Source organism: Phodopus roborovskii, unplaced genomic scaffold (assembly GCF_943737965.1).
Source record: "Phodopus roborovskii unplaced genomic scaffold, PHOROB, whole genome shotgun sequence".
NCBI classification, from domain to species: Eukaryota; Metazoa; Chordata; class Mammalia; order Rodentia; family Cricetidae; genus Phodopus; species Phodopus roborovskii.
Genome location: NW_026126516.1, coordinates 11,982,275 through 12,001,796, shown reverse-complemented (window position 1 = coordinate 12,001,796; position 19,522 = coordinate 11,982,275). Strand labels below are relative to the sequence as shown.

Below are 19,522 nucleotides of genomic sequence, written 5' to 3'. Positions count from 1 at the left end.
CTAGCAAGAGCATGGTCTCCCCACAGGCCCAAGTTACCTGGAAGGAGACCCTGACAGGCCTGGTGGAACCATAGTCCCTTGCCCATCTTCCTTGAAACTGTGTGGGCAGCCATGCTGACAGCCAGTAGGTCTAAGATCTTCATAAAGCCCACACAGGGGTCCACGAATCTGGTCATGGTGTCTCCTGTGACTGCAAATATGTTCTAGATAGGACAGGCATCTATGCGCTGTGCCCGGCCAAGTGTGAGCCCCAGAGATCTCATGCCAGAGTCCTGAGGGGACAGGAGCACAGCAAAGGCCAGCTCCCCGCCAAGGCTTGGCAGCACTCTGTTTGCCTTTTAACAAATAAAGCTTGCCTGAAAATCACTAGCTAGCCACAGAGGCCAGGCAGTGGTGGTGCACACCTTTAATCCCAGCACTCAGGAGACAGAAGCAGGCAGATCTCTGTGAGTTCAAGGCCACCCTAGGCCACGTGAGATCGATCCAGTCTAAAAGAGAAACAAAGCCAGGTGGTGGTGGCTCACACCTTTAATCCCAGCGCAGAGGTGGAGACAGGAGTGATAAGGCTGGGCAGAGCGAGGAATGTAACTCGGGAGAAGCCAGGAGCTCATGCATTCCGTCTGAGGATTGGTAGCCACAGGATTGCCCCTTTGGTCTGAGATTTCAGTAGAGGTAGAACTAGTGGCTGGGCTGCTCTGATTCTCTGATCTTTCAGCATTTACTCCATATCCGATTCAGGGTTTTTATTACTAAAACCAATCCGAATTCATGCTACAACACTCTGCCTCTTGTTCCCCACAGGAGGTAGCCCCATACAGCTCACCAGCTCCAAAGCTGCCAGGTCAACACAGCTCATCCACCTTCGCCCCCACCAGGGTTTATTCCGGAACCAGTTCCTCCTAGGAGGCTCTCAATTCAGCCTTCATTGCATTTTCAATCATTTCTAGGGAAACCAAATCCCTGCGAGATGACCCAGATGAAACTTAAGCCGGGGGCCTTGACCTGGGAAGGAGCAAAGGGAATCTCCCTGGGGAACCACGTTCTCTCTGGGGGGGGGGGTGGACAACAGAGGCCAGTGTAGGCCGGAGGCGCCATGTATGTCACAGGAGAAGCTGTAGTTACTCTACATCCACCCTTTCTATAGACAGAGGGGGTTAGAACATTGCTTCTCAACCTACAGGTCATGACCCCCAAAGACCACTGGAAAACCCAGATTACATTGCAATTCATTACGGTAGCAGAATTGAAGTTACGAGGTAGCGATGAAAATAGTGTCATGGTTGGGGCCACCACAACATGAGGAACTGTGGTAAAGGGTCACAGCATCGGGAAGGTTGAGAACCACCAGGCTGGAAGGTGCAAACACTGGCTCACAGGTCAGAGCTCCGAGGCTACCTGAGAGGCACACAACAGCTCCCCTGCAGGCCACTGCCAGTTTCTGCTGGCTCTGAGCCCCAGGAAGCCTAGGACCTCTGTGTGGTCGGTCCTGGGACTCCTTCACCCCATGCACACACACACACACACACACACACCGCTCCCCCAACACACACACACCCTGACCCCATCCCAGAGCCAGGCTCACACAGACTGAAAGGCTGTGAAAACTCCCTGAAGCCAAGTTTCAGGCTCCCAGGAAAAGCCCAGAAGGCCAGTATCTTCTCACCTCAGCCTGGGATTAGATGGAAGCCAGCCCAGGACTGGCTCCGGGAGACACTAGGGTGAACGGTGGAGGGCCGGGTAGGCAGTCACGCTGTAGTTCATGCCAACTTGTCACCGTTCTCAGCGGAGCCTCCTCCACCTCATAAAGATGTCCACGGCCGGCGCCAGCATAGCCAGAACCACAAATCAGTGAAGGCAGGAGCTGAACACCTGCCTCTGCCAGGCGGACCAGCCCTGAGACAGCCACGAGGCCACAAGAAATACAGCTCGTCACCCTTGGTATAGAGGGAAGGAGAGATTTATTCCAGCCACAGAGCCCTGTGTGTGCCGTCTAGGGCAACTCGGATGCAGGCTGGAGCTGTTCCTTCTACGGGAAGGGAAATTAAGGTACCAGGCAGGAAAGGCTGCCAAGGACTTAACACGCCAGCGACTGTCCTAGGCCCCACACCCAATACCCTTCTCTGGTCCCCATCAGCACAACGATGGGTCCCTGTAGGCCAGCCCATGCCACCAGGGGCCTCGACAGCAGGCTCCCTCTGTCTGTGGACTAAGGGCTTTTCCTTTCTTCCCTAATCAGCCTCTTCCCCACAGCTGTGCAGCCAGGACCCTCAATGGGAGGAGGAGCTGCTTTCCTGCTCTGGAAGGCAAGCGCCTTGAAGGGAGTGGGGACGGTGTGGCCACCGGCCCACCTCAGGCCCCTGCCAGTCCAGTCTGCGGGGTACTCTAGGAGATGGCAGGTGGCATCAGTGAGCCCCACACTGGCTGGCTGCGCAGGGCAGAGTGTCCAGTGTGAACTCACTCCCACGGTGACAATGACGGTGGGAAGACGGTGAGAGAGTGACTTCATCTGGCACCGTCCTGTTGCTTCTCAAGGACGCCGTTCGTTCGTTGCTCTCCCTCTCAGCCTCGGGGACAGGCTGGGCTGTCCGGAGCACACTAGTAATTACAGTGGCATCACCCTGCCCCGGAGGCCAGCTGCCACTCCTACCCCAAGCCTTCTCCAACCGTGGGCCACTGAGTTCATTGTGAAGCCTAAGCCTGGGGCTGGGCTGCAGCCAAGAACGGCCCAGGCAAGTCATGGACAGTTTCTAGGGCTTCTCAGTGCTCAAATGCCCTAGGGCGGGTCTGAGGCAGGGGAGGGCCCCTGACCTCTACCCCTAGAAACCCTCAATGTTCTCACATGCCGTCACATCTGTCATTCCTGTGGGTTCAGGGCATGACAGGGAAGCCCGCTAAGGACACTGGAACTGGACGCATGTTGGAGGAGGGATGGCCAGCAAGGTCTCAGAGCCCCGGCAGCTGGGTTGACTTCTGGGAGTCCAGCAGTGGTCCCAGTGCAACCGTCTGGGACCAAGAAATAATGCCGACTGGTTGCCAGGGCTCTCCACATCCCGGCTGGGTTTCAGTTACCATAGCTGCAAGTCCAGACCCAGGTCAACAGGGAGCTGACTAAGGGGCACACATTGTCCCAGAGTCCCAAACTACTCATGCGAAGGCTCCACCCTCCCAGAGGTGTCCCAGCATGTCATCCTTGCTGGAAGACACAAGAGGAAACTAAGGCAATGGACACAGAGGCCATGCCCAGTCGTTCATGGTTCATTGGTGACAGCAAACATTACCATAATGGGAGACAAAACATGGGGGAAGCCATGTGGGGCGTGGGGTGCTGTGTCGTCCTCAGCGCTGTGCTTAAACACAAGCTGAGTGTGGAGGTACACAACTGGAGGTTCATGAGTTCAAAACCAGTCTGAGCTTATCTTAAAAAGTAAACAAAATATAAAAAGAAAAAAACAAGATGTGGAGGCTTTTGTTACACCTGTAATTCCAGTACTTGGGAAGCGGAGGCAGGAGAATCAGGGATTCAAAGCCACCCTTCGCTATATTGTGTATTCAAGGTGACCCTGAGCTACTTGGAACTTTGCCTTTAAAAAACAGAATCGGTAAAATAGGGGTTGGAACGATGGCTCTCTGGCTTTTCTCTCAGAGATCCAGAACTGTGTTTAATTCTAGTCCTAGAGGAATTTGGGTACTGGATGCATGTGATACAGATGTATTTGCAGGCAAAACACCCATACACATAAAAATAAATTAAAAATTTTAAACTCAATAAAATAAATAAGTAAAACTTAAGACAATTCAGAAGCCAATACAATACAGTGAAAGGCTAAGTTGCTGTGTTTGTAAAGCTGGGGGCTAAACCTGGGCCTCACATACACTCAGAAACTCCACCGAGCTTCTCTGGAGCCCCTTTAATTTTAATATTATTTTATGTGTGTGGGTATTTTGCCTGAGTTTATGTCTGTGCACCATGTGTGGGCCCGGTGCCAGGCCTTAAGAGGGCGTTGGATCCCTGGGCTCCAACCTGTGTCTCCTGGAAAAGCAGCTGGGCCTCTCCTCCCAGCCAACTCGCTGGCCCCTGACTTTGTACTTTTTAAATTTTGAGACAGGGTCTTACTCTGTAATCCAGGCAGGGTCTTAATTCCAGATCCTCTGCCTCGGTCTTCCCAGTAGGTGGGATGGCAGACCTGTACCTCACCCATCTAACAAAGCCTTGGTAAGGAAGGCACCTGAGGAGGCCCCTTGGGCTGGCCAGGGATGAGCAATGTCTTGGAGAGAAAGGCCAAGAAGGCCCTGACCGCTCTCACCTTCCCTGGAGGGCTCAGCCCAGAGTCACCAGATGTCAGTCTCCAGTGCAAGGCCTCCCTGGACCCTGTAGAAGGGAACCCGCTGCTCTACCTTTATCTGAAGGACAGACAGACTCAGGCTGGGCCTCAGTGTCCCTCACAGCTTGAGAATTTCTAAGGCCCCCAGTCTGTAGTTCTAAGTGCGTCCCACCACTGGGTAGCTCTTGGCTGGCGACCAAGACCCCATGATACCTCATCCCAAGAGCAGGGCTCTGGGCAGCTCAGGGAATTCCTTCCCAGCCCCTCCCAGCCTCCAGGGCTTCCTGTGTGGAAACAGCCTGGATCCTGCCTTGTTAAACACGTTATCAGGAGGGAGAGGTCTCCAAGTGGGCTTCCTGTTTGCTGGGAGCAGAGCCCAGGGCCTGGTCCCAGTGCTCCTGGCCCAGCAGAGGAGCAGCCAAGTCAGGGGGGCAGGGAAGGGGGAGGGGGGGGAACGGTTTCTTCTGGAAGGCTGTGGCTATGGCACATGGCCTTGTGGTTCCCCCAAGGCCAGGAGGTAGACTTCCCTAAAGCCAGGGTCACTTCCAGAGAGCTCAGAGCATTTTGGGCCCAAGGTAGCAGGGTGGGCACTAGGTGAGATCTCAGAAAGAACTGGCAGCATGTAACACGTATACATGTAACATGAACACGTATACATGTAACACATGTGACCCTGGCAGAGGAAGGGAAAGTGTTGGAGACAACCCGACACTGGCAGAGCCTCCCACACAGGCCTGGGGGGGGGAAGGCCCAAAGCACCCGCCACCCAGGTCACTGGAGACCTCTGCTGCCATGGTCTCCGTCAGACACCTGCCACCACCCTCCCTGACTGCCACCTAAGTCACCAGGCCACCACTGCCACTTCTGACCTCCTGTGGCAAACACAGGGGCCTCTGAGAGCCAAACACTCAGGCCTGGCCCTACACAGAGAGTTAGCACACAGCTATCTCTCCAGGGGTGCAGCCACACCCTCCTGCCCCTCAGCTACTGCCCTGCTGATGCTGCTGCTCCCACAGTCTGCCTCTGGCCTCTTCTGAGTCCCTTAGCATGCCCTGGAAGCCCCTTGCCCCTCCTACCCATTGGGCCTTCTATGCCAGGGTGGAGTAGTTAGGGCAAGCAGAACAGGTCCCAACTTGTAGCTGAGTCAGGCGGGCACCTTGCCTTAGGGAAGCATGTGGCGGGGTGCCAGGCCAGCTTCTGAGCCTTTGAGAGCTGACGCCTGAGCTGCCACCAGCATGTACCCCCACGTGGCCCAGGCAGGTCCCCAGCATCTCTGGCTGCAGGTCCCCTGCTGGCTACTCTGGTCTGCACTGCAGCTGTACTCCAGGCTCCCATGGGCTCACCCCTTCTAGGATCTCAATCCACCCTCCTCCGAGGAGAGCCTGAACAGGGGCTCGAGTGGCCACTACGCCCAGTTTTCTGTCCCTAAGGAGGACGCACACAGACACATTACAGGAGGCATGGGGCAGACTGCCATGGGCTCAGCTTCCACTACAGAGCTGGGTTCTGGGTGACTGCAGTGTTCCCATCCATAAAATGGGCGTAGTGGAACTCTACACTGCTCCCCACGGGTTTCCCAGCCCTTAATGACAGGGCTGGAGGGCTTTGATGTCCCAGATGAAAGGCCATGCAAGGCTCCCAGGCTGGCCTCAGGACAGTGAGTTCCTTATCCGGAAAAGCAAGTGCCTCACACTCAGGTCTGGACTGTGGGTAGTGGGCTTCACCTAGGAGGCCACTGATGACCGGGCTTTGCCTACAGAGGTACCTGGCAAGGACGAGCTTGGGGATCAAGGCTGGAGATGCCCTCCCTCTGTGGAGGATGCTCTAGCCCACTCCTGTGACAGAAACAGAAGTGTAGTTGAGGTGTCCCACCCTCACACAGCCCAGACGGCACAATCATGATGGGAGGCAGAGCCTGTCCAGGGGCCCGTGGGAGGGCTCCCCAGGAACGATGAGGGTCCTGCTTGGATCCTATGCTGCCCTGTTCGGCAGACAGCACCTCTGTGCAGTGCACACGGGCACCAGTTTGCAAGACAGAAAGTGAGCTTCTTGCCTCTCCCCTAGGAATGTCCTCTACCCCCAAATTCAGAATACCACATGCAACAGAACCCTCTGATCCAAGGACAAAATGCCTCCCAGGGCTGACTGGAAACAGCATCCTCCCCAGTCTGGGTGTGGGTGCTGCTGGCCTCAGAGCAGAAGTTGACGTGGTGTTGTGGGACAGAACACCTTCCCGACTGGCCTGTGATTCCCAACCCCTCACAGCTGCTGCAGTAGAGGGGGACAGAGGCTACAGAGGACAGACTGCAAACGGTGGAGTGCTGCCCTTCCGCCCTGGGCCTGCCCCAGCCAGGGCCAGACTCATTGCTTTGTTCATTTCCTTTCTTCAGCAAGCCCCCCCCCCACCCCAGAGCTCACTGGGGCCCAGCCCTGTGCCATGCAGAATTGCGATGATGACTCAGACCCTACCCCACCCAAGGGCCCCACCGAGCCTAGGAGATATATATGCAGAGACCACACAAGGTGTGACTTGCCACCAAGGAGGGGCCCTGTTAGCAGGGCCACCATGAAGAGGCCCCCACAAACACTGCCAGAGGCCAGAAGAGGGGGCATCACAGGCACGGGGCTGCTGGGAGGGGCAGGGGTAATAAAAAGTAGAGCGTCCCAGGGCTCGCAGGGTGGTGGGAGCCTGCAAGAGGGCCTGGCAAGGGACAAACAAAAGAAGATGGAGAATTAATCCAGTAGGTAACATGGAGTAAGGCCAGAGGGTAGCCAGGCTAGGCTGCCCTATCATAGCAGGAGCTAGCCCTGCTGGGCAAGGGCTCGCATGTGCTCAGCCCCTGGAAGGCAAGCGGAGAACAAAGAACAGAGACCCCAGTCTTTCTGGAGTTGTTCTGGGATTGCAGTTTGGTCACCGCGTGCGTGCGTGCGTACGTGCATGCGGAGGAGGAGGAGCTAGCACAGAAGGCTGTTTCCCTCCAGCCTCACCCCCAAGACCGGCTCTCAGCTTCACCCTTAGGGTCTGGATTTGAACTCTGGCTGCGGCTAGCTGCCCAGTCAACTTCATGGTAGCTCATATAGAAACACAGAAACAGCGGGCAAAGAGCCCCATGGTTGCAGCCCTCCGCCCTGCAGCCTTCCCCTCAGCCGCCTCACTGTAAACCGCGAGCGCATCGGAGCCAAAGAGCTCAGGGGCACCCAGTGAACTCGGAGCCAGGTGAACAATCAACACATCTTTTATTCACAAATAAAAACTGTCGCAAGATGTTATCTACACATTTGTACAAAGGTCTGGACGCCTATAAAATACACAACGGTCAGAGAGCACGAACCTGCGTGCGGGCCACATCGCAGGCTGGCAGGCTCACCCCTCATCTGCACTTGTAAAGAACCACCTCCCACAGACCCCCCAACACTGCCCTGGGTGACCCCAGAAAAAGCCTGCCCCCACAGCTGCCAAGAGCCCCTGACCTAGGAATACCGGTAGAAAACCATAAAAACTTAGACAATTTGTCTTCAAATTCCCACTGCAAATTCTGCTTTTAGGCAAAATGATACAAAAATATGAAACTAACAGAACTTTTACAAAAACTCACACCCCATTCTTGTTGGAGGTGGCTGGTTTCATGGTATTTTTTTGTTTGTTTGTTTGTTTTTTGTTTTGTTTTGTTTTTTTGCTTGTGGTTTTGGTAAGAATTCCTGCCGTGGAAGAAAAGCATTATGTGCTCATGGCCCAGCCCTTGCTTGTGGCCTTTGGTGTCCTCAGGATAGCGTGGGACCCTCAAGGTAAGGAGGGGCCTCAAGGCTAGCTGTCCACACTCAGAGGACACCGCTGCTATAGAATGCCAGAGACCACTCGCGTGGGCTGTAGAGGAAAAACTGCTGGAGAAGAAAATTAACCCGATCCTAAAGGAGAGCCGGCCAAAAAGGCCCGCCCTGCTACACAAAACTGCTTAGTTGTAAGGAAGGCAAAATCAGAAACAAACTGGCTTCAGCTTGGCCAGAGTGGCCCAGGCTGAGACTGCGCTGGTGTTTGAGTCATGTCTTGAGTCCATAGCACCAAATTAGAAAAGAAAAGGCCTACTCAAGGTTAAAGGCACTTGCGTGGCTGTCTGGGTGACGACACTTGCCATCTCCATGCTCTCTCTGTCCACTGGCTGGCCCTCCCCTCCCCCACTCTGTCTCCTCTTTGAGAAACCCCCATCCTGCACAGACCCTGTGTCTTCAACCCTCCAACCCCCTCCACATCCTCATTCCACCCCACATCCTATCCTCACACCCCCTGCCCTGCCTTTCCCTCCCTGCCTATGACCTGTGCTCAGCCTCAAACATCCACCTCTTGTGGCCCAGGTACAGCAGTGGCTGCAGCTACACCGATGTCAAAGCAGGTGACCATCATGACATGGGCTTTGCACAGGTTAACGCACTGCTCCAGGGCGGCTGTGGCTTGCTCCAGGGCCGCCAGATACTCGGCTGATTCCGGCTCGAGCTCTGGGTCCACCTCAACTGGAGAGAGAGGGGACAGGGTCAGGGCAAAGGCTAGGGCAGCAGCCAAGCTCCTCAAATTCCCCAAGGGCAAGTGTCAGCTCAGCGGATCCTCCCTGCCGGCACCTAGTGTATGAGAACAGCGAGGGCGGAGCAGGGAGAGCCTAGGGTGTGAGGTCTGGGTGTGGGGCTCCCACAGCTAGCCACACAGGGAGTGGGGTACTCACACTGCTCCAGCCAGCGCCCAGGCTCCACCATCAGCCGGCCCTGGGTCTCAGCCAGCTCTTCACAGAGGTGGTCACGCTTGGCCTGCACTTCCTGCAGCCGCTGCTGCCTGCGCTCTGCTAGCCGCAACTTGGAGCTGATGCACACTGGGCCCTGATGGCAAGGGACAGCAAGAATAGGTTCAGGGATAGATGGCAGGGACGCTCTCCATAAGGCTTCCTAGCACTCTGGCTGTGGCCATGGACTCCCACCCTCTTCAGGCCCTGTATAAACAAAACATGGCCAGCCCTCTGCTCAGGGTCCACACCAGGAGCTCCTGGACTGTGTGTGGGTCTAGCTCTGTGGAAAGACAGCAGTAGCCTCCAGAGTTCCTTCCATCACCCACCAGCAAGGGCACCAGGGACTACTACTAGCTTGGGGATGGTCCAGGCTGGTTCCTACCTTCTCCATGTCCTGAGAGGGCTGTGAACAAAAAAAGGCGATGCCTGGCTGAGTCTCCAGGGGCAGAGAGCCAGCCCGTCAGATGACCCTCCAGGATAGCCCAGGGACCCCAGCTTCCGGCCCCTCACCTTGGCTTTGTCCTCCCTCAGAGGCAGGCGGTGCCGCTGGAGGCGCTCCACATCGTCTATCTCATACACCTTGATCTCAAAAGGCTCCTTCACAGAGCCAGCCAGGGGCGGGGGCAAGTCCACCCACTGCCCAGGGAGGCTAGGCTTGCGGCTCAGGGCAGCAGCATCGGGGAGTGGGGCCGGGATCAGCCGCCGTCGCTGTAGACCTGAAACACCCCAGGCTCTAGTCACATCGCCTGAAAAGCCGCCACACCAACTGCAGTCACCACAGTAGCCCTTACTGCTCTGACACCTTCCCTGCCTCGCTGGTCGACTGGGAGGGAAGCCACAGCAGTGCTGGCAGGGACTCTGGGCAGCGGGGACGTGGGCCAGGGCCAGCTCAGCCTCACCACCCTGCCGGGGTATACACTGGGAGTGCTTACGAACTACACAGGGCCGTGCACCTCTGCATGCAACAAAGCCCCAGGAGTATTTAATAAAGCGTCGGTTGGGGTCACGTGCATTCACAACCCAAAGATCTCTCTGTGTCGGGTCTAAGTTTATGCCCTACGAAGGGCTGTATGTGTGGCCCCGTGGCTTATAAACAACCAAGGGCTATGCACACCTGGCATTTGTAAAACTATCCCAGAGACCACACAGGGTGAGGTTTCAGGGTGGAGAGGCCAGGCCCACCGCCAAGAACCAGGAGCAGAGCACTCCACGGAGCTACAAGGAACCCACAGGGCTGCAAACCCAGCTGCCGGGGGCCCCGGGGTGGGGTGGGGGATCGGGGTCCACCACAGCCTGAGGCGGCCGAGTGTACCGTCGAGGATCTCTCGGGTCTACAAACTGTAGAGTGCTGTGCCCAGAGACCATCTCGAGAGGCTACCCACCTGTGGCCCTTTTCTTTGGAGACTTGAGGCTGCGGGAGCGGGCGCCCGGGGAGGATGTCCCACTTTCACTCATGGAGTCGGGGGCCGAGGAGGCGCTGCCGGTGGCCTCGCTGTCGCGGATCATGCTCTCATAGCCACTGCTGCCGCCACTGTGGTAGAAGAGCGCGGTGCGGCCCATAGCAGGGGGAAGCTCCCCACTCAACACACTGCTGTTGTCACTGCCGTGGCCGCTGCTGTAGCGCTGAGGCCTCCTTGGGGCAGTCACTTTGCTGTAGGGGGAGGGCAGGGCGGGGCTCACGGGCTGCTGCTCCTCAGCCAGGTTCACACCACTGTCGTTGCCGCTGTCGGAGTCGGTCGAGCCCCAGGAGAGGCCACCTCTACCAGGAGATCCACTGGCTGCCAGCTCATGGACACGGCTATGGGCAGCCCGGAGCGCCTGCTTAGTGCCCATGATGGTGCCCCTGCCTGCCTTGGCCCCAATGCCAGGTACAGCCCGTGGAGCCGTTCGGGGTCCTGGCACAGGGCCACTTGCCTTGCCCGACACAGGGGCCAGTGGCTTCACTGGAGCACCCAGTGCCCGAGATGCACTAGCCCCTAGATTACGACTCTTGGCCCCACCAGCCGGAGGCTTGGAGGCTCCGACACCCTTAGCTGGGCTGCTCCTACAGGCAGGAGCTGGCCCAAGTGTAGGGCTGGCGGGTGGTACGCCCAACCTGGGCACAGCCCTCTGTGGCCGTACCGGGACCTCTCTGACCTTGCTGCTGCCATGTGTCAGGCCCTCGTACCGCTCCAGGGACACGTGGCCAGCGGGACGGTGGGCCACCTCCATCTTGCCAGCTCGGGCTTTCAGGCTGGATGTGGTCTTGGAAACACAGCAATCAGACCGGCCACTGGGCCTGGCCTCATCCTCCCCTCGGAAGGCAGAAGTAGCCCCTGCCCGGGTCAGCCCCAGGGCCTGGGTAGGGGCGAGGGCCGTGCTCTGCTCCAGGCTAGACTTTCGCACAGGGGGAGCTGGGGGCCCCGCCCCACTAGGCCTTGGAAAGAAGGCGCCCTTGGGAGGCATACTCTTCTTACTGCTGGAGGAGGTCTTTAGGCTTCCCGAGTGGGCCATCGCCTCTGCTGGAGTGTCCCCACAGGACGCAGATGTGGTCACTCCCAGTGTGGTGGCTCCCCTCCGCAAAGGTGGGATGCGAGCCACAGCTTCTGGCCTCCGCGGCACTCTCGTCACCTCGCACCCATCCACCACTCTCTGGGCACAAGCCGGCATTATCTGAGCCTCCGGCAGTCGAGAGGAGCCTGGGGTTGGGCTTGGGACCCTGCCTGTGGAGGCCGTCTGGCGAGTGTCACAATCCTCTGCCCGGAGAAGCCAAGGGTCCTCAAACAGGCCCCCAGGGCCGTATGGACCCCGGCTGGGGTGAGCACGGCCGGTTGTCGAGGTAGTCCTGGGTTTCCGGGGGAGACTGGAGTGGATGGTCTGGGCTGAGGCTGCATCGTGTGGAGACCCAGCCCAAGGCTCTCTGCCTGGTCGGATCTGAGTTGCTGTGACAGCCTCCCCAGGGTGGGAACCCTGGGCTGAGCCAGGATTGTCTGGTCTGCCACATTCCGAGGACCTGAACTTGCTGTCCTCTTGGGAGCTGCTTGGGGTAGCAAACTCTGGTGGACCAGGCCCTGCTGCAGAGTCAAGGATGAAGGGAGGCTGTGGTGTGGGACCACGGCTTTCAGCCAAGCAGACACCAACGTCACTCAGCCAGGAGCCAATGGATGAGGCCGGGCTGCCACCAGGCCATGACATTCCCTCTAAGAGCTCCCCAGAGTCTCCTGGGCCCTCAGACGCCTGTGAGGTGTAGGCATCAAACTCATCATTGATACTGCTAATGATGCTGACTGGTCTTGAGCCTGAAGCCAAGGCCTGCAGGGAACAGTCACTGCCCAAACTGGCCAGACTGGAGGGTCGTGTGGCCCCCGCAAGTCCCCCCAGAGGTAGTTCCTCTACCACGGTGAACACCAGCTCATCCTCGCCATTCAACTCCACCGGCTGCTGCAGGGTGACGGTGGTGGTCAGCAGGCCCCGCTCCAGATGGCGCCCACGAGCAGACGGGCAAGGGTAAGCCGTGTCTGGGAGCAGTGGGGACATGGCCATCTGCCCACTCATGCCCACAGGAGGTGTCCGCATCACACTGCCAGGGCCCTCTCCCCCAGGTTCTGTGGAGACACCTCGGGCTTCTGGTTGCCGAGGTGGCGGAGGGGCTGGAGTGGGCAATGGCCTCCTGCCCCCGCCTCCCGCAGTCGTGTCTGGGGCAGGTGGCTCAGGCCGGGTACCATCGACTCTCTGATCTCCCTGTATACCAGTCTTAGAGGGCTCTGAGGTGCTCCGGTGAGGATCCTGCCCAGGGCTGCCCCGGGGGGAACTGGTAACCACAGAAGGGCCCATAGCCTTCCTGGGGGACGTGGCCTCGGGCAGCGAGGGCTTCCTGCCTCCTCTGGCAGGGCTGGCTTGGGCTCCATCGGAGCCACCCTGGGGACCAGGGAACCCCTCGCTGCCGTCTATGCATTCCAGACGCTCCTGCAGCTCTGCAAACGTACTGCAGCGGAAGTGGTCGGCATCCCGGGGTCCCTCGGAGGGCCTGCGGCGGCTCAGGGCGGGAATGATGGGCACAAAATCAGGCGGGCCCTCATTGTCGGTGAGCTCACGGTCCGACAGCGCCGCGCCGCCAGGACCCACATAGATGACTGTGTCACAGGACTGCTCACTGCTAGATGAGTAGTCAGGGTCGCCAGACAGGCCAGCAGCCGGGCGGTCAGGGTCCATGACCACGGTGCGTGGGTGGAAAGGCCGCAGGTGTGGGGGCCGGCGGGCCCGGCCCTCCTCACAGGAGCTCTCCCCTCCTGAGGAGCTAGATGCATACTGGAGACAGTACAACAGACCCTTGTGAGTAGATCCACTCCCGTCTGCTCACAGCCCTGGGCCCCACCCCCTCTTCCCTGGACTCTGCCCTCTCAGTGTAGGAGCGTGGACCCTGCGGACAGCAGCAGCTGAGCAAGGCCTGTAAGTGCTGGGAACCACACTACAGGGCAGGAACATAAGAGGCACTTCTGAGGAGCTTTGAGGGGTGATCAGCAGGCACCCTGTCTCAGGGTGGGGAGGGGGTACAGGCAGAGAAGGCCATGCCACAGCAAGCCAAGTGCAGCTTCCAGACCTAGGGCAGTGATCTCAGAACACCCAGCATTCCTGGGAAGTCTCCTGCCGGCATGGTGTTCATTCCCCTTACAACGTAAACCCTGGGCCTTGGGGTGGGGTGTCCTCCAGAGGCATCTCCTCCCTGGCGTCCAGAGTGGGGGCCCATCGAGGGTGTGGGGGCCCATCGAGGATGTGGGGGCCCCTGGGCGGGGTAGCAAGGGCTGAGACTAACCTTGCTCTTCTTCCTGCGCAGGCGGTGGATACGGGCAGCCAGCTGCACAGTGCTGAGTGTCTCTGCATGGTGGGCTGGCGAGTCTGAGATGTGAGCTATCATAGTGGTACGGCAGTTGGTAGTAGCCAGGGACTCTCGAAGCAGCATGGTGAGTCTGTGCTCCCTACAAGCCAAGGAGGCGCTCAGAGGCTGGGGTGGGTGAGGGGCTGTCTAGGTGGAAGGCCAGGCGAGGCCTAAGCCACTGGCGGGGGTCGGGCTATGTGTGGAGGGTTCACTGTGCCCCTTCATCTACACCCTTGCATCTGTCCCTGTACCCGAAGCCCTAGAACCCACTACTGGCCCTGAGCCGAGACCCCAGAAATGCCAGACATCAAGACAGGCAGTTTCCCAGAGATCACCGTGCTGGTACCTGCCCCCATACTTACCTGTAGGGCACATGCTTGGCCCCATTGACTAGGGCCAGGATGACACTGCCCAGAGCTGACAGAGACAGGCACAGGGGTCCTCCAGAAGCCTCCCCGCCTCTGTTGAGGGCTGCCTCACAGCTGCCCAGGTCGATGAGGTGCAGGCGGCTGCGGCCCCCAGACACTGGAAACAGTAAGCAGGTGCTCGAGTGTGGGCACCCAGACCCTGTTCCACAGCCCACTCTGGCAGGCAGAGATGCCCACGAGGCCCCCCTCAGGGGGCTGGCACCTACTTCCTCCTTGGCCACACTTCTCCACACGATACTGGTACACATGCAGCGTGAAGAGCATGTGGGAGCTACGTCGGGTGTCCTCCCCACAGCCAGCATGACTGGTGCTGCGGGCGGCCAAGGCCGCATCCAGGTAGAAGGCTGCCTTCTCTGCAGTGGGTGCCCGCAGCTCATTCTGGTTCTGGAGCTGCAAGAGCAAAGGTGAAGGCCACATGTATTTCACAGCTTGAGGCCGAGCACAGTACTCCCTCTTCCCTCCTCCACCGTCCGAGAACGGCTAAAAGCATTGGCCTACCTGTGTCCCACACACAGGGTCCTCCCGCAGGTACACGCCCGGAGACTGGGAGTCCTGAAGGCTGCCTGAAGCCACTTCAGCAAGCAGGTCCCGCAGACTCTGGTCATGGCCACACACTTCCACAGCAGACACACGGATGGAGAAGCGTGTGCCCATTCTTTCCTTGCGCTCATCAATGAGCCTGAAGAGCCAGGAGATAGCACAGGGCACGATGCCCAGGCTCTGGGGTGAGCTGTCCTTCCCAATCATGGTATATGACTTGCCTGGAAGACAGCGGCATGTGACGACCACCGCTAACTCTGCACAACTTGCCCAGGGTCCTCAGGGCCAACCCAGATGGCCCTGACACCTCATGCAGCCAGCCACTCTGAGGCCTCTGCCTTCTGGCTCAGACTACCTCCGCTTTGCTGTGAGATTCCCCACCCCCACACCCATCCATAAGGAGAACTACTTTCTTCCTCATCCAGGGCCAGGCTCAGTGACAGCAGCAACCAAGGTGGGGGACAGTTAGAAGGCATCATGGGTGCACGGGAGCGGCAGAGCACTTACCAAGGCTCATGTGGCCAAAAGAAAAAATGCAGCCATCAGCTCCACCAACCACAGACTGGAGCACATCAGCCACGGTCCCCGAGCAGACCTCAGCCTGGGGAGGAACCCAGTGGGAATTAGGCAGGTGCCAGAGCCTAAGGGCTACGGCCAGTGCCTTCTGTTACATCTGTAAGCCTAAGGTCTGTTAGTCCTGGTCACATGCACGCAGACAGCCCCATAGCCAGATGAACAGACAGACAGGTCCCTCCCACATCCATCTGGAAAGTACAGGACAAGTAAGTCAGTGGGCAAACGGGACACATACAATCCAGGCAGGGTGTGTTAGCAGGCAGCTAAGTCCCCATTCTGCAGTGATCAGATCACAAGCACACAAGAGTCCCTCTCCACTGTACCTGCTCCGAGTCCTGGGGGAAGATGGCGTCAAAAGCAAACATCTTGGGAACCGGTGCCGTGGGGGCGTGGCGGAGGCCTGCACAGCCTGGGGGTCCAGCAGCGGGGTCATAGAGAGTCACCTGCTTCCTCCGAGGGTCTACCTTCAGGTAGGCTGTAGACTCAGCTGAGCGTTGAACTCCTTGCGCTGGCCAGATGCGCAGCATAACCTTTACCTGGGGGTTGGCAGAAGCAGGCTTCTGAGCTCCTCCCTCCACCCAGCTGGCCACAAATTACAGGGCAGGGGAACCAAGCAGGAGTCAGGACAGCAGACCAGGTCTCAGCATGGGTGCCTATACCACAGGAATGCTGCCTGAGCAGATCCCCCATGAGGTCAGCAGGGTAGAGAGAAAATGAAGCCCAGGGTGGAGCAAGGCTGGTGGGAGGCATAGCCAATCAGCCAAGCAGGGGACAAGGCAAAGCAGGGAAGGAGAGGTCAGTTAGCAGAGGCAGGGAGTACCCCCAGCCCCCCCCCCCGGCATCTCTCCTTCAGGGACCCCTGAAGGAGAGGCTGCACCATCAGCCTCAGGACAACACCCGCCCTTCACGGAAGGACTTGCATCCCAGGAAGACAACAGACACACCTGTGGGGTGAGCAAAAGAACAAAGCCACAGAAAGGAGAAGAGCCTCAGAGAGCCAAGAGACTGTGGGGAGAAACTCCAGGCTTGCTGCTTCTGCCCTGAAACAACTCAGGAAGACAGGCTGGAAAGCTCACGAAGGAGAGAAATTAGGATGGGCAAAAGGTGGAGGAAATTCCTGGGACCGGGAATAAGATCTGAGAAGAGGGAATTCTGAACTCTTGCCTAATGAGCCCCACTTTGGGGAAACTGGGTCCGGGAGGCCTGTGGGGGAGGAGAGGGCAATGGTGGGCCCGAGCCCCTGGAGCTCTGCTATCAAGTAGTCAGCCATGGCAGAGACAAAGGAGAGTCCAGTGTGTGTAGTGACCATGCCAGGGTCCAGAAGGCCCGGAACAGGGGGCCCCAAACCCTCTATGAGAAAGCAAAGGAGGGCACGAGGTTGCAGAGAAAGCTGCACCCATGTGAAGAATGGATACTTCCCACAGCAATGCAGTGAGGACGGAGGCTGGGCAGCTGAGGCACCCTGAGTTAGGGTCCCCTTTGCTGGAGGTCACACCTTCCACTCTCCCACTCTCCAGTGAAGGCTCTGGCTTCACACTGGTGTGAATCCAATTACCAGGGGGTCATTTCAGAACCGATACTTTTCAAGGATTTTAATCCTTGCTGCAAAACTGGTGTGGGGGCCGTCTGCGGGACGGCACAGGCCCACTCCCAGTGGACAGGCGGACACTGATATGCAGGGCCTCCCGCGGAGGGGAGAGAGAGGAGCAGAGAAACACTTGGCTACCGTACTACTGAGAACCTGGGCTCTACCAGGCAAGAATCGATTCTTTTATTCCCCAGGGACACGAACAAAACGATTCCATTTCCAGGCGCTGCTGCAACACAGACGAAAATGTGCGCTTCCAGGTAATTTTTGGCAATTTTTTTTTTCCAGCGTGAACTCCTCACCACTTCAGGAACCAAATGGGTCCTGGCGATGTGAGAGGATGCATAGTGGGAGGAGAGGCCTGGAGAAGCTCTGATGTGGCTCTGATGTCTCCTGGTGCCTCTTCAGCAGACACTAATCCCGGGTCCCCAGGCAGAGAGGGCATGCGTCCAGCCTGCCCCCCACTGCCCCCCATCCATTGTCTGCTGGAAAGAACCTGTCATTACCTCAGGGAAATGACAGGGTCTCTCAGGAGACAAGAGCATCCTCATCCCCCCCCAAATGTGCAGATACCACAAAGCCGCTGGAGCTGGGGGGAGGGGAAACACATTTCACATAAAAGCAGGGCTTCCAGCTCCCCAGGGGTGGGCCAATCTGGGGAGGGGGAGGGGCGCCGCTCGGCACCCAACACCAGAGATGTCTTTTTTAATACCACGGTATGATGAATTATCTTAAGTAGCACATTAATGTCAGACACTGAATGTAATCTAACTTCTTTTCTGTGGCAATATCCACCGCCTTTCAGGAGGCAGTTCAGATGATGTGACATTAGTGCTAATAACACCTAGAGCGGGGAGAGCCACAGGGGCATAGGGGCTGGTAACGGGCAGGTGGCCAGGACACCTGGTCCCCGGGGTCAGCAGAAAGAAGGCTGAAGGCTTTCCTCAGGCGGCAGAGCCGGGCAGCCCCCACATACAATGACAGTAAGAACAGCTGCCCTTCTGCAGTGTGATAACCCATCAGCCCTAAGGCAGACACTGACCCCACGCCCACCCCGCCCCTGAGGAAGAGAAGTTAGGTGAACAGACAGGCTAAGTGAACAGGCTGGACCTTTCCCTGACATTCTGCCCCAGATCTAGCCCAGCTCTGTGCCTACTCAGCCAGAACAGGGACAGCCTGGTGAGCGGGAGCCTCCTGCCTGTCCCAGAGCTGTGGGAAGAGACTGGGGTCCTCAAATCAGTCAGGCCTGGGTCCCAGCTCCCTCCCTTTCTCACGACAGCTCGGAGGCCACCAGCCTCACCTTCTAAACAATGCCAGTCTGAAAGGTGAAGGCAGCTAAGGGCTGGCGGCCACGGGCAGTGGGCAGCTCTCCTCCCAACAGGAAAGGGCACAGAGGCAGATGTCGCCTGTCACCAGAACTGTAACTGTCCTAAAACAGGTAGGCCACCTTTGTGTGCTCGCAGCCCACCCAACCCGGAGCTGAACAACTGTACACACACACAACGGCCCCATCGGGCCCTGAACGGCTGGGCTGCCCTGCTAAAGCCACCACTGCAATGCCTGTGCCTAGAAACTGGAGCAGAAGGCGACAGGTTCAGCCATGCAGCTGCAGGTAGGTCCAGAACCAAGAAACTGTCTGAGCCAACTCTCCCACAGCACGACTGACCACACTGAACATGTGTGTGGCTCCCATGCAGGTTGTCTGCACTCAACCCCAGGCTAGTCTATTTCCCATACTCCACCCAACAGAGGCCACCTCCAGCAGACTGCCTTGAGGAAACCATAGGGTGTGTCTCCCGTCCCAGGGGAAGGGAGGAGCCAGGAGGCCTGGCTTCCAGCCACCAATCAGCATTCTGAGAGGAGGCAGAGGGGAAGAAAGCTGCCCACAACGCGCAGCATGAAGGAGCCCCTGGCCTGCAGCTGCCTGTCTGGGCAGCCCTGTCTAGAGAGCTCTTCCTTCCTCTGGGGCTCTGCCACAGAAGGAGGCCTCCCTTCTGGAAGGAAGGCCTGTAAACACACTGCTTCCTCTCTGGTCCCTATTTAGAGTTCTAATCCCACTAGCCAGTGCTGACCACTGGGCACAAGCATGCAGGGCTAGCGGCAAGTGAGGGGATAGCTGTTAGGCATCGAGAAGGCCCAACTCCATAACTCTCAGGATGCCCGGCAGGGTTCAGCATCGAGAAAGATGTGCCAGGGGTCAGGACCCCACAATGGTTGAAGAGTCTGGCTCTCCATCCTAAGGGCCCAGAGCCCACCTCACCCAAGCATCTGCACAGGCCTGCCCTATCATGGGAATCAAACCGAACTCTTGGAAGAAGGTCTGGAGCCAACCAGCACCACACGGGGCTCTCCCCCTTTCCAGGTCTCTGCCCCCAACTGAAACACATTTGGTTGGGCTGCCCGGGCACCCTGCCTCAGCAAAGCTGAGGAGTCCCACCTCTTCC

General features: G+C 58.1%; 1 protein-coding gene across 2 annotated transcripts in view; it reads right to left on the bottom strand.

The window, feature by feature from the left end:
• Window positions 1-7,542: 7,542 nt before the first annotated feature.
• The window catches only part of Kif26a (kinesin family member 26A), a 36,711-nt gene continuing 24,731 nt past the window's right edge, over window positions 7,543-19,522 (bottom strand). Inside the window, exons 6-16 of one of the 2 annotated variants that reach the window (XM_051196673.1) lie at window positions 15,814-16,026; window positions 15,422-15,515; window positions 14,873-15,135; window positions 14,581-14,764; window positions 14,309-14,471; window positions 13,884-14,046; window positions 10,474-13,378; window positions 9,602-9,807; window positions 9,474-9,494; window positions 9,035-9,185; window positions 7,543-8,828 (exon numbers count right to left, since the gene is read on the bottom strand). In XM_051196673.1, the coding sequence (XP_051052630.1) occupies window positions 8,647-8,828; window positions 9,035-9,185; window positions 9,474-9,494; window positions 9,602-9,807; window positions 10,474-13,378; window positions 13,884-14,046; window positions 14,309-14,471; window positions 14,581-14,764; window positions 14,873-15,135; window positions 15,422-15,515; window positions 15,814-16,026 (4,545 nt within the window). In that variant the 3' untranslated portion in view covers window positions 7,543-8,646. The remainder of the gene's footprint in view (window positions 8,829-9,034; window positions 9,186-9,473; window positions 9,495-9,601; window positions 9,808-10,473; window positions 13,379-13,883; window positions 14,047-14,308; window positions 14,472-14,580; window positions 14,765-14,872; window positions 15,136-15,421; window positions 15,516-15,813; window positions 16,027-19,522) is intronic. The other variant, XM_051196675.1, reaches the window with a different exon arrangement.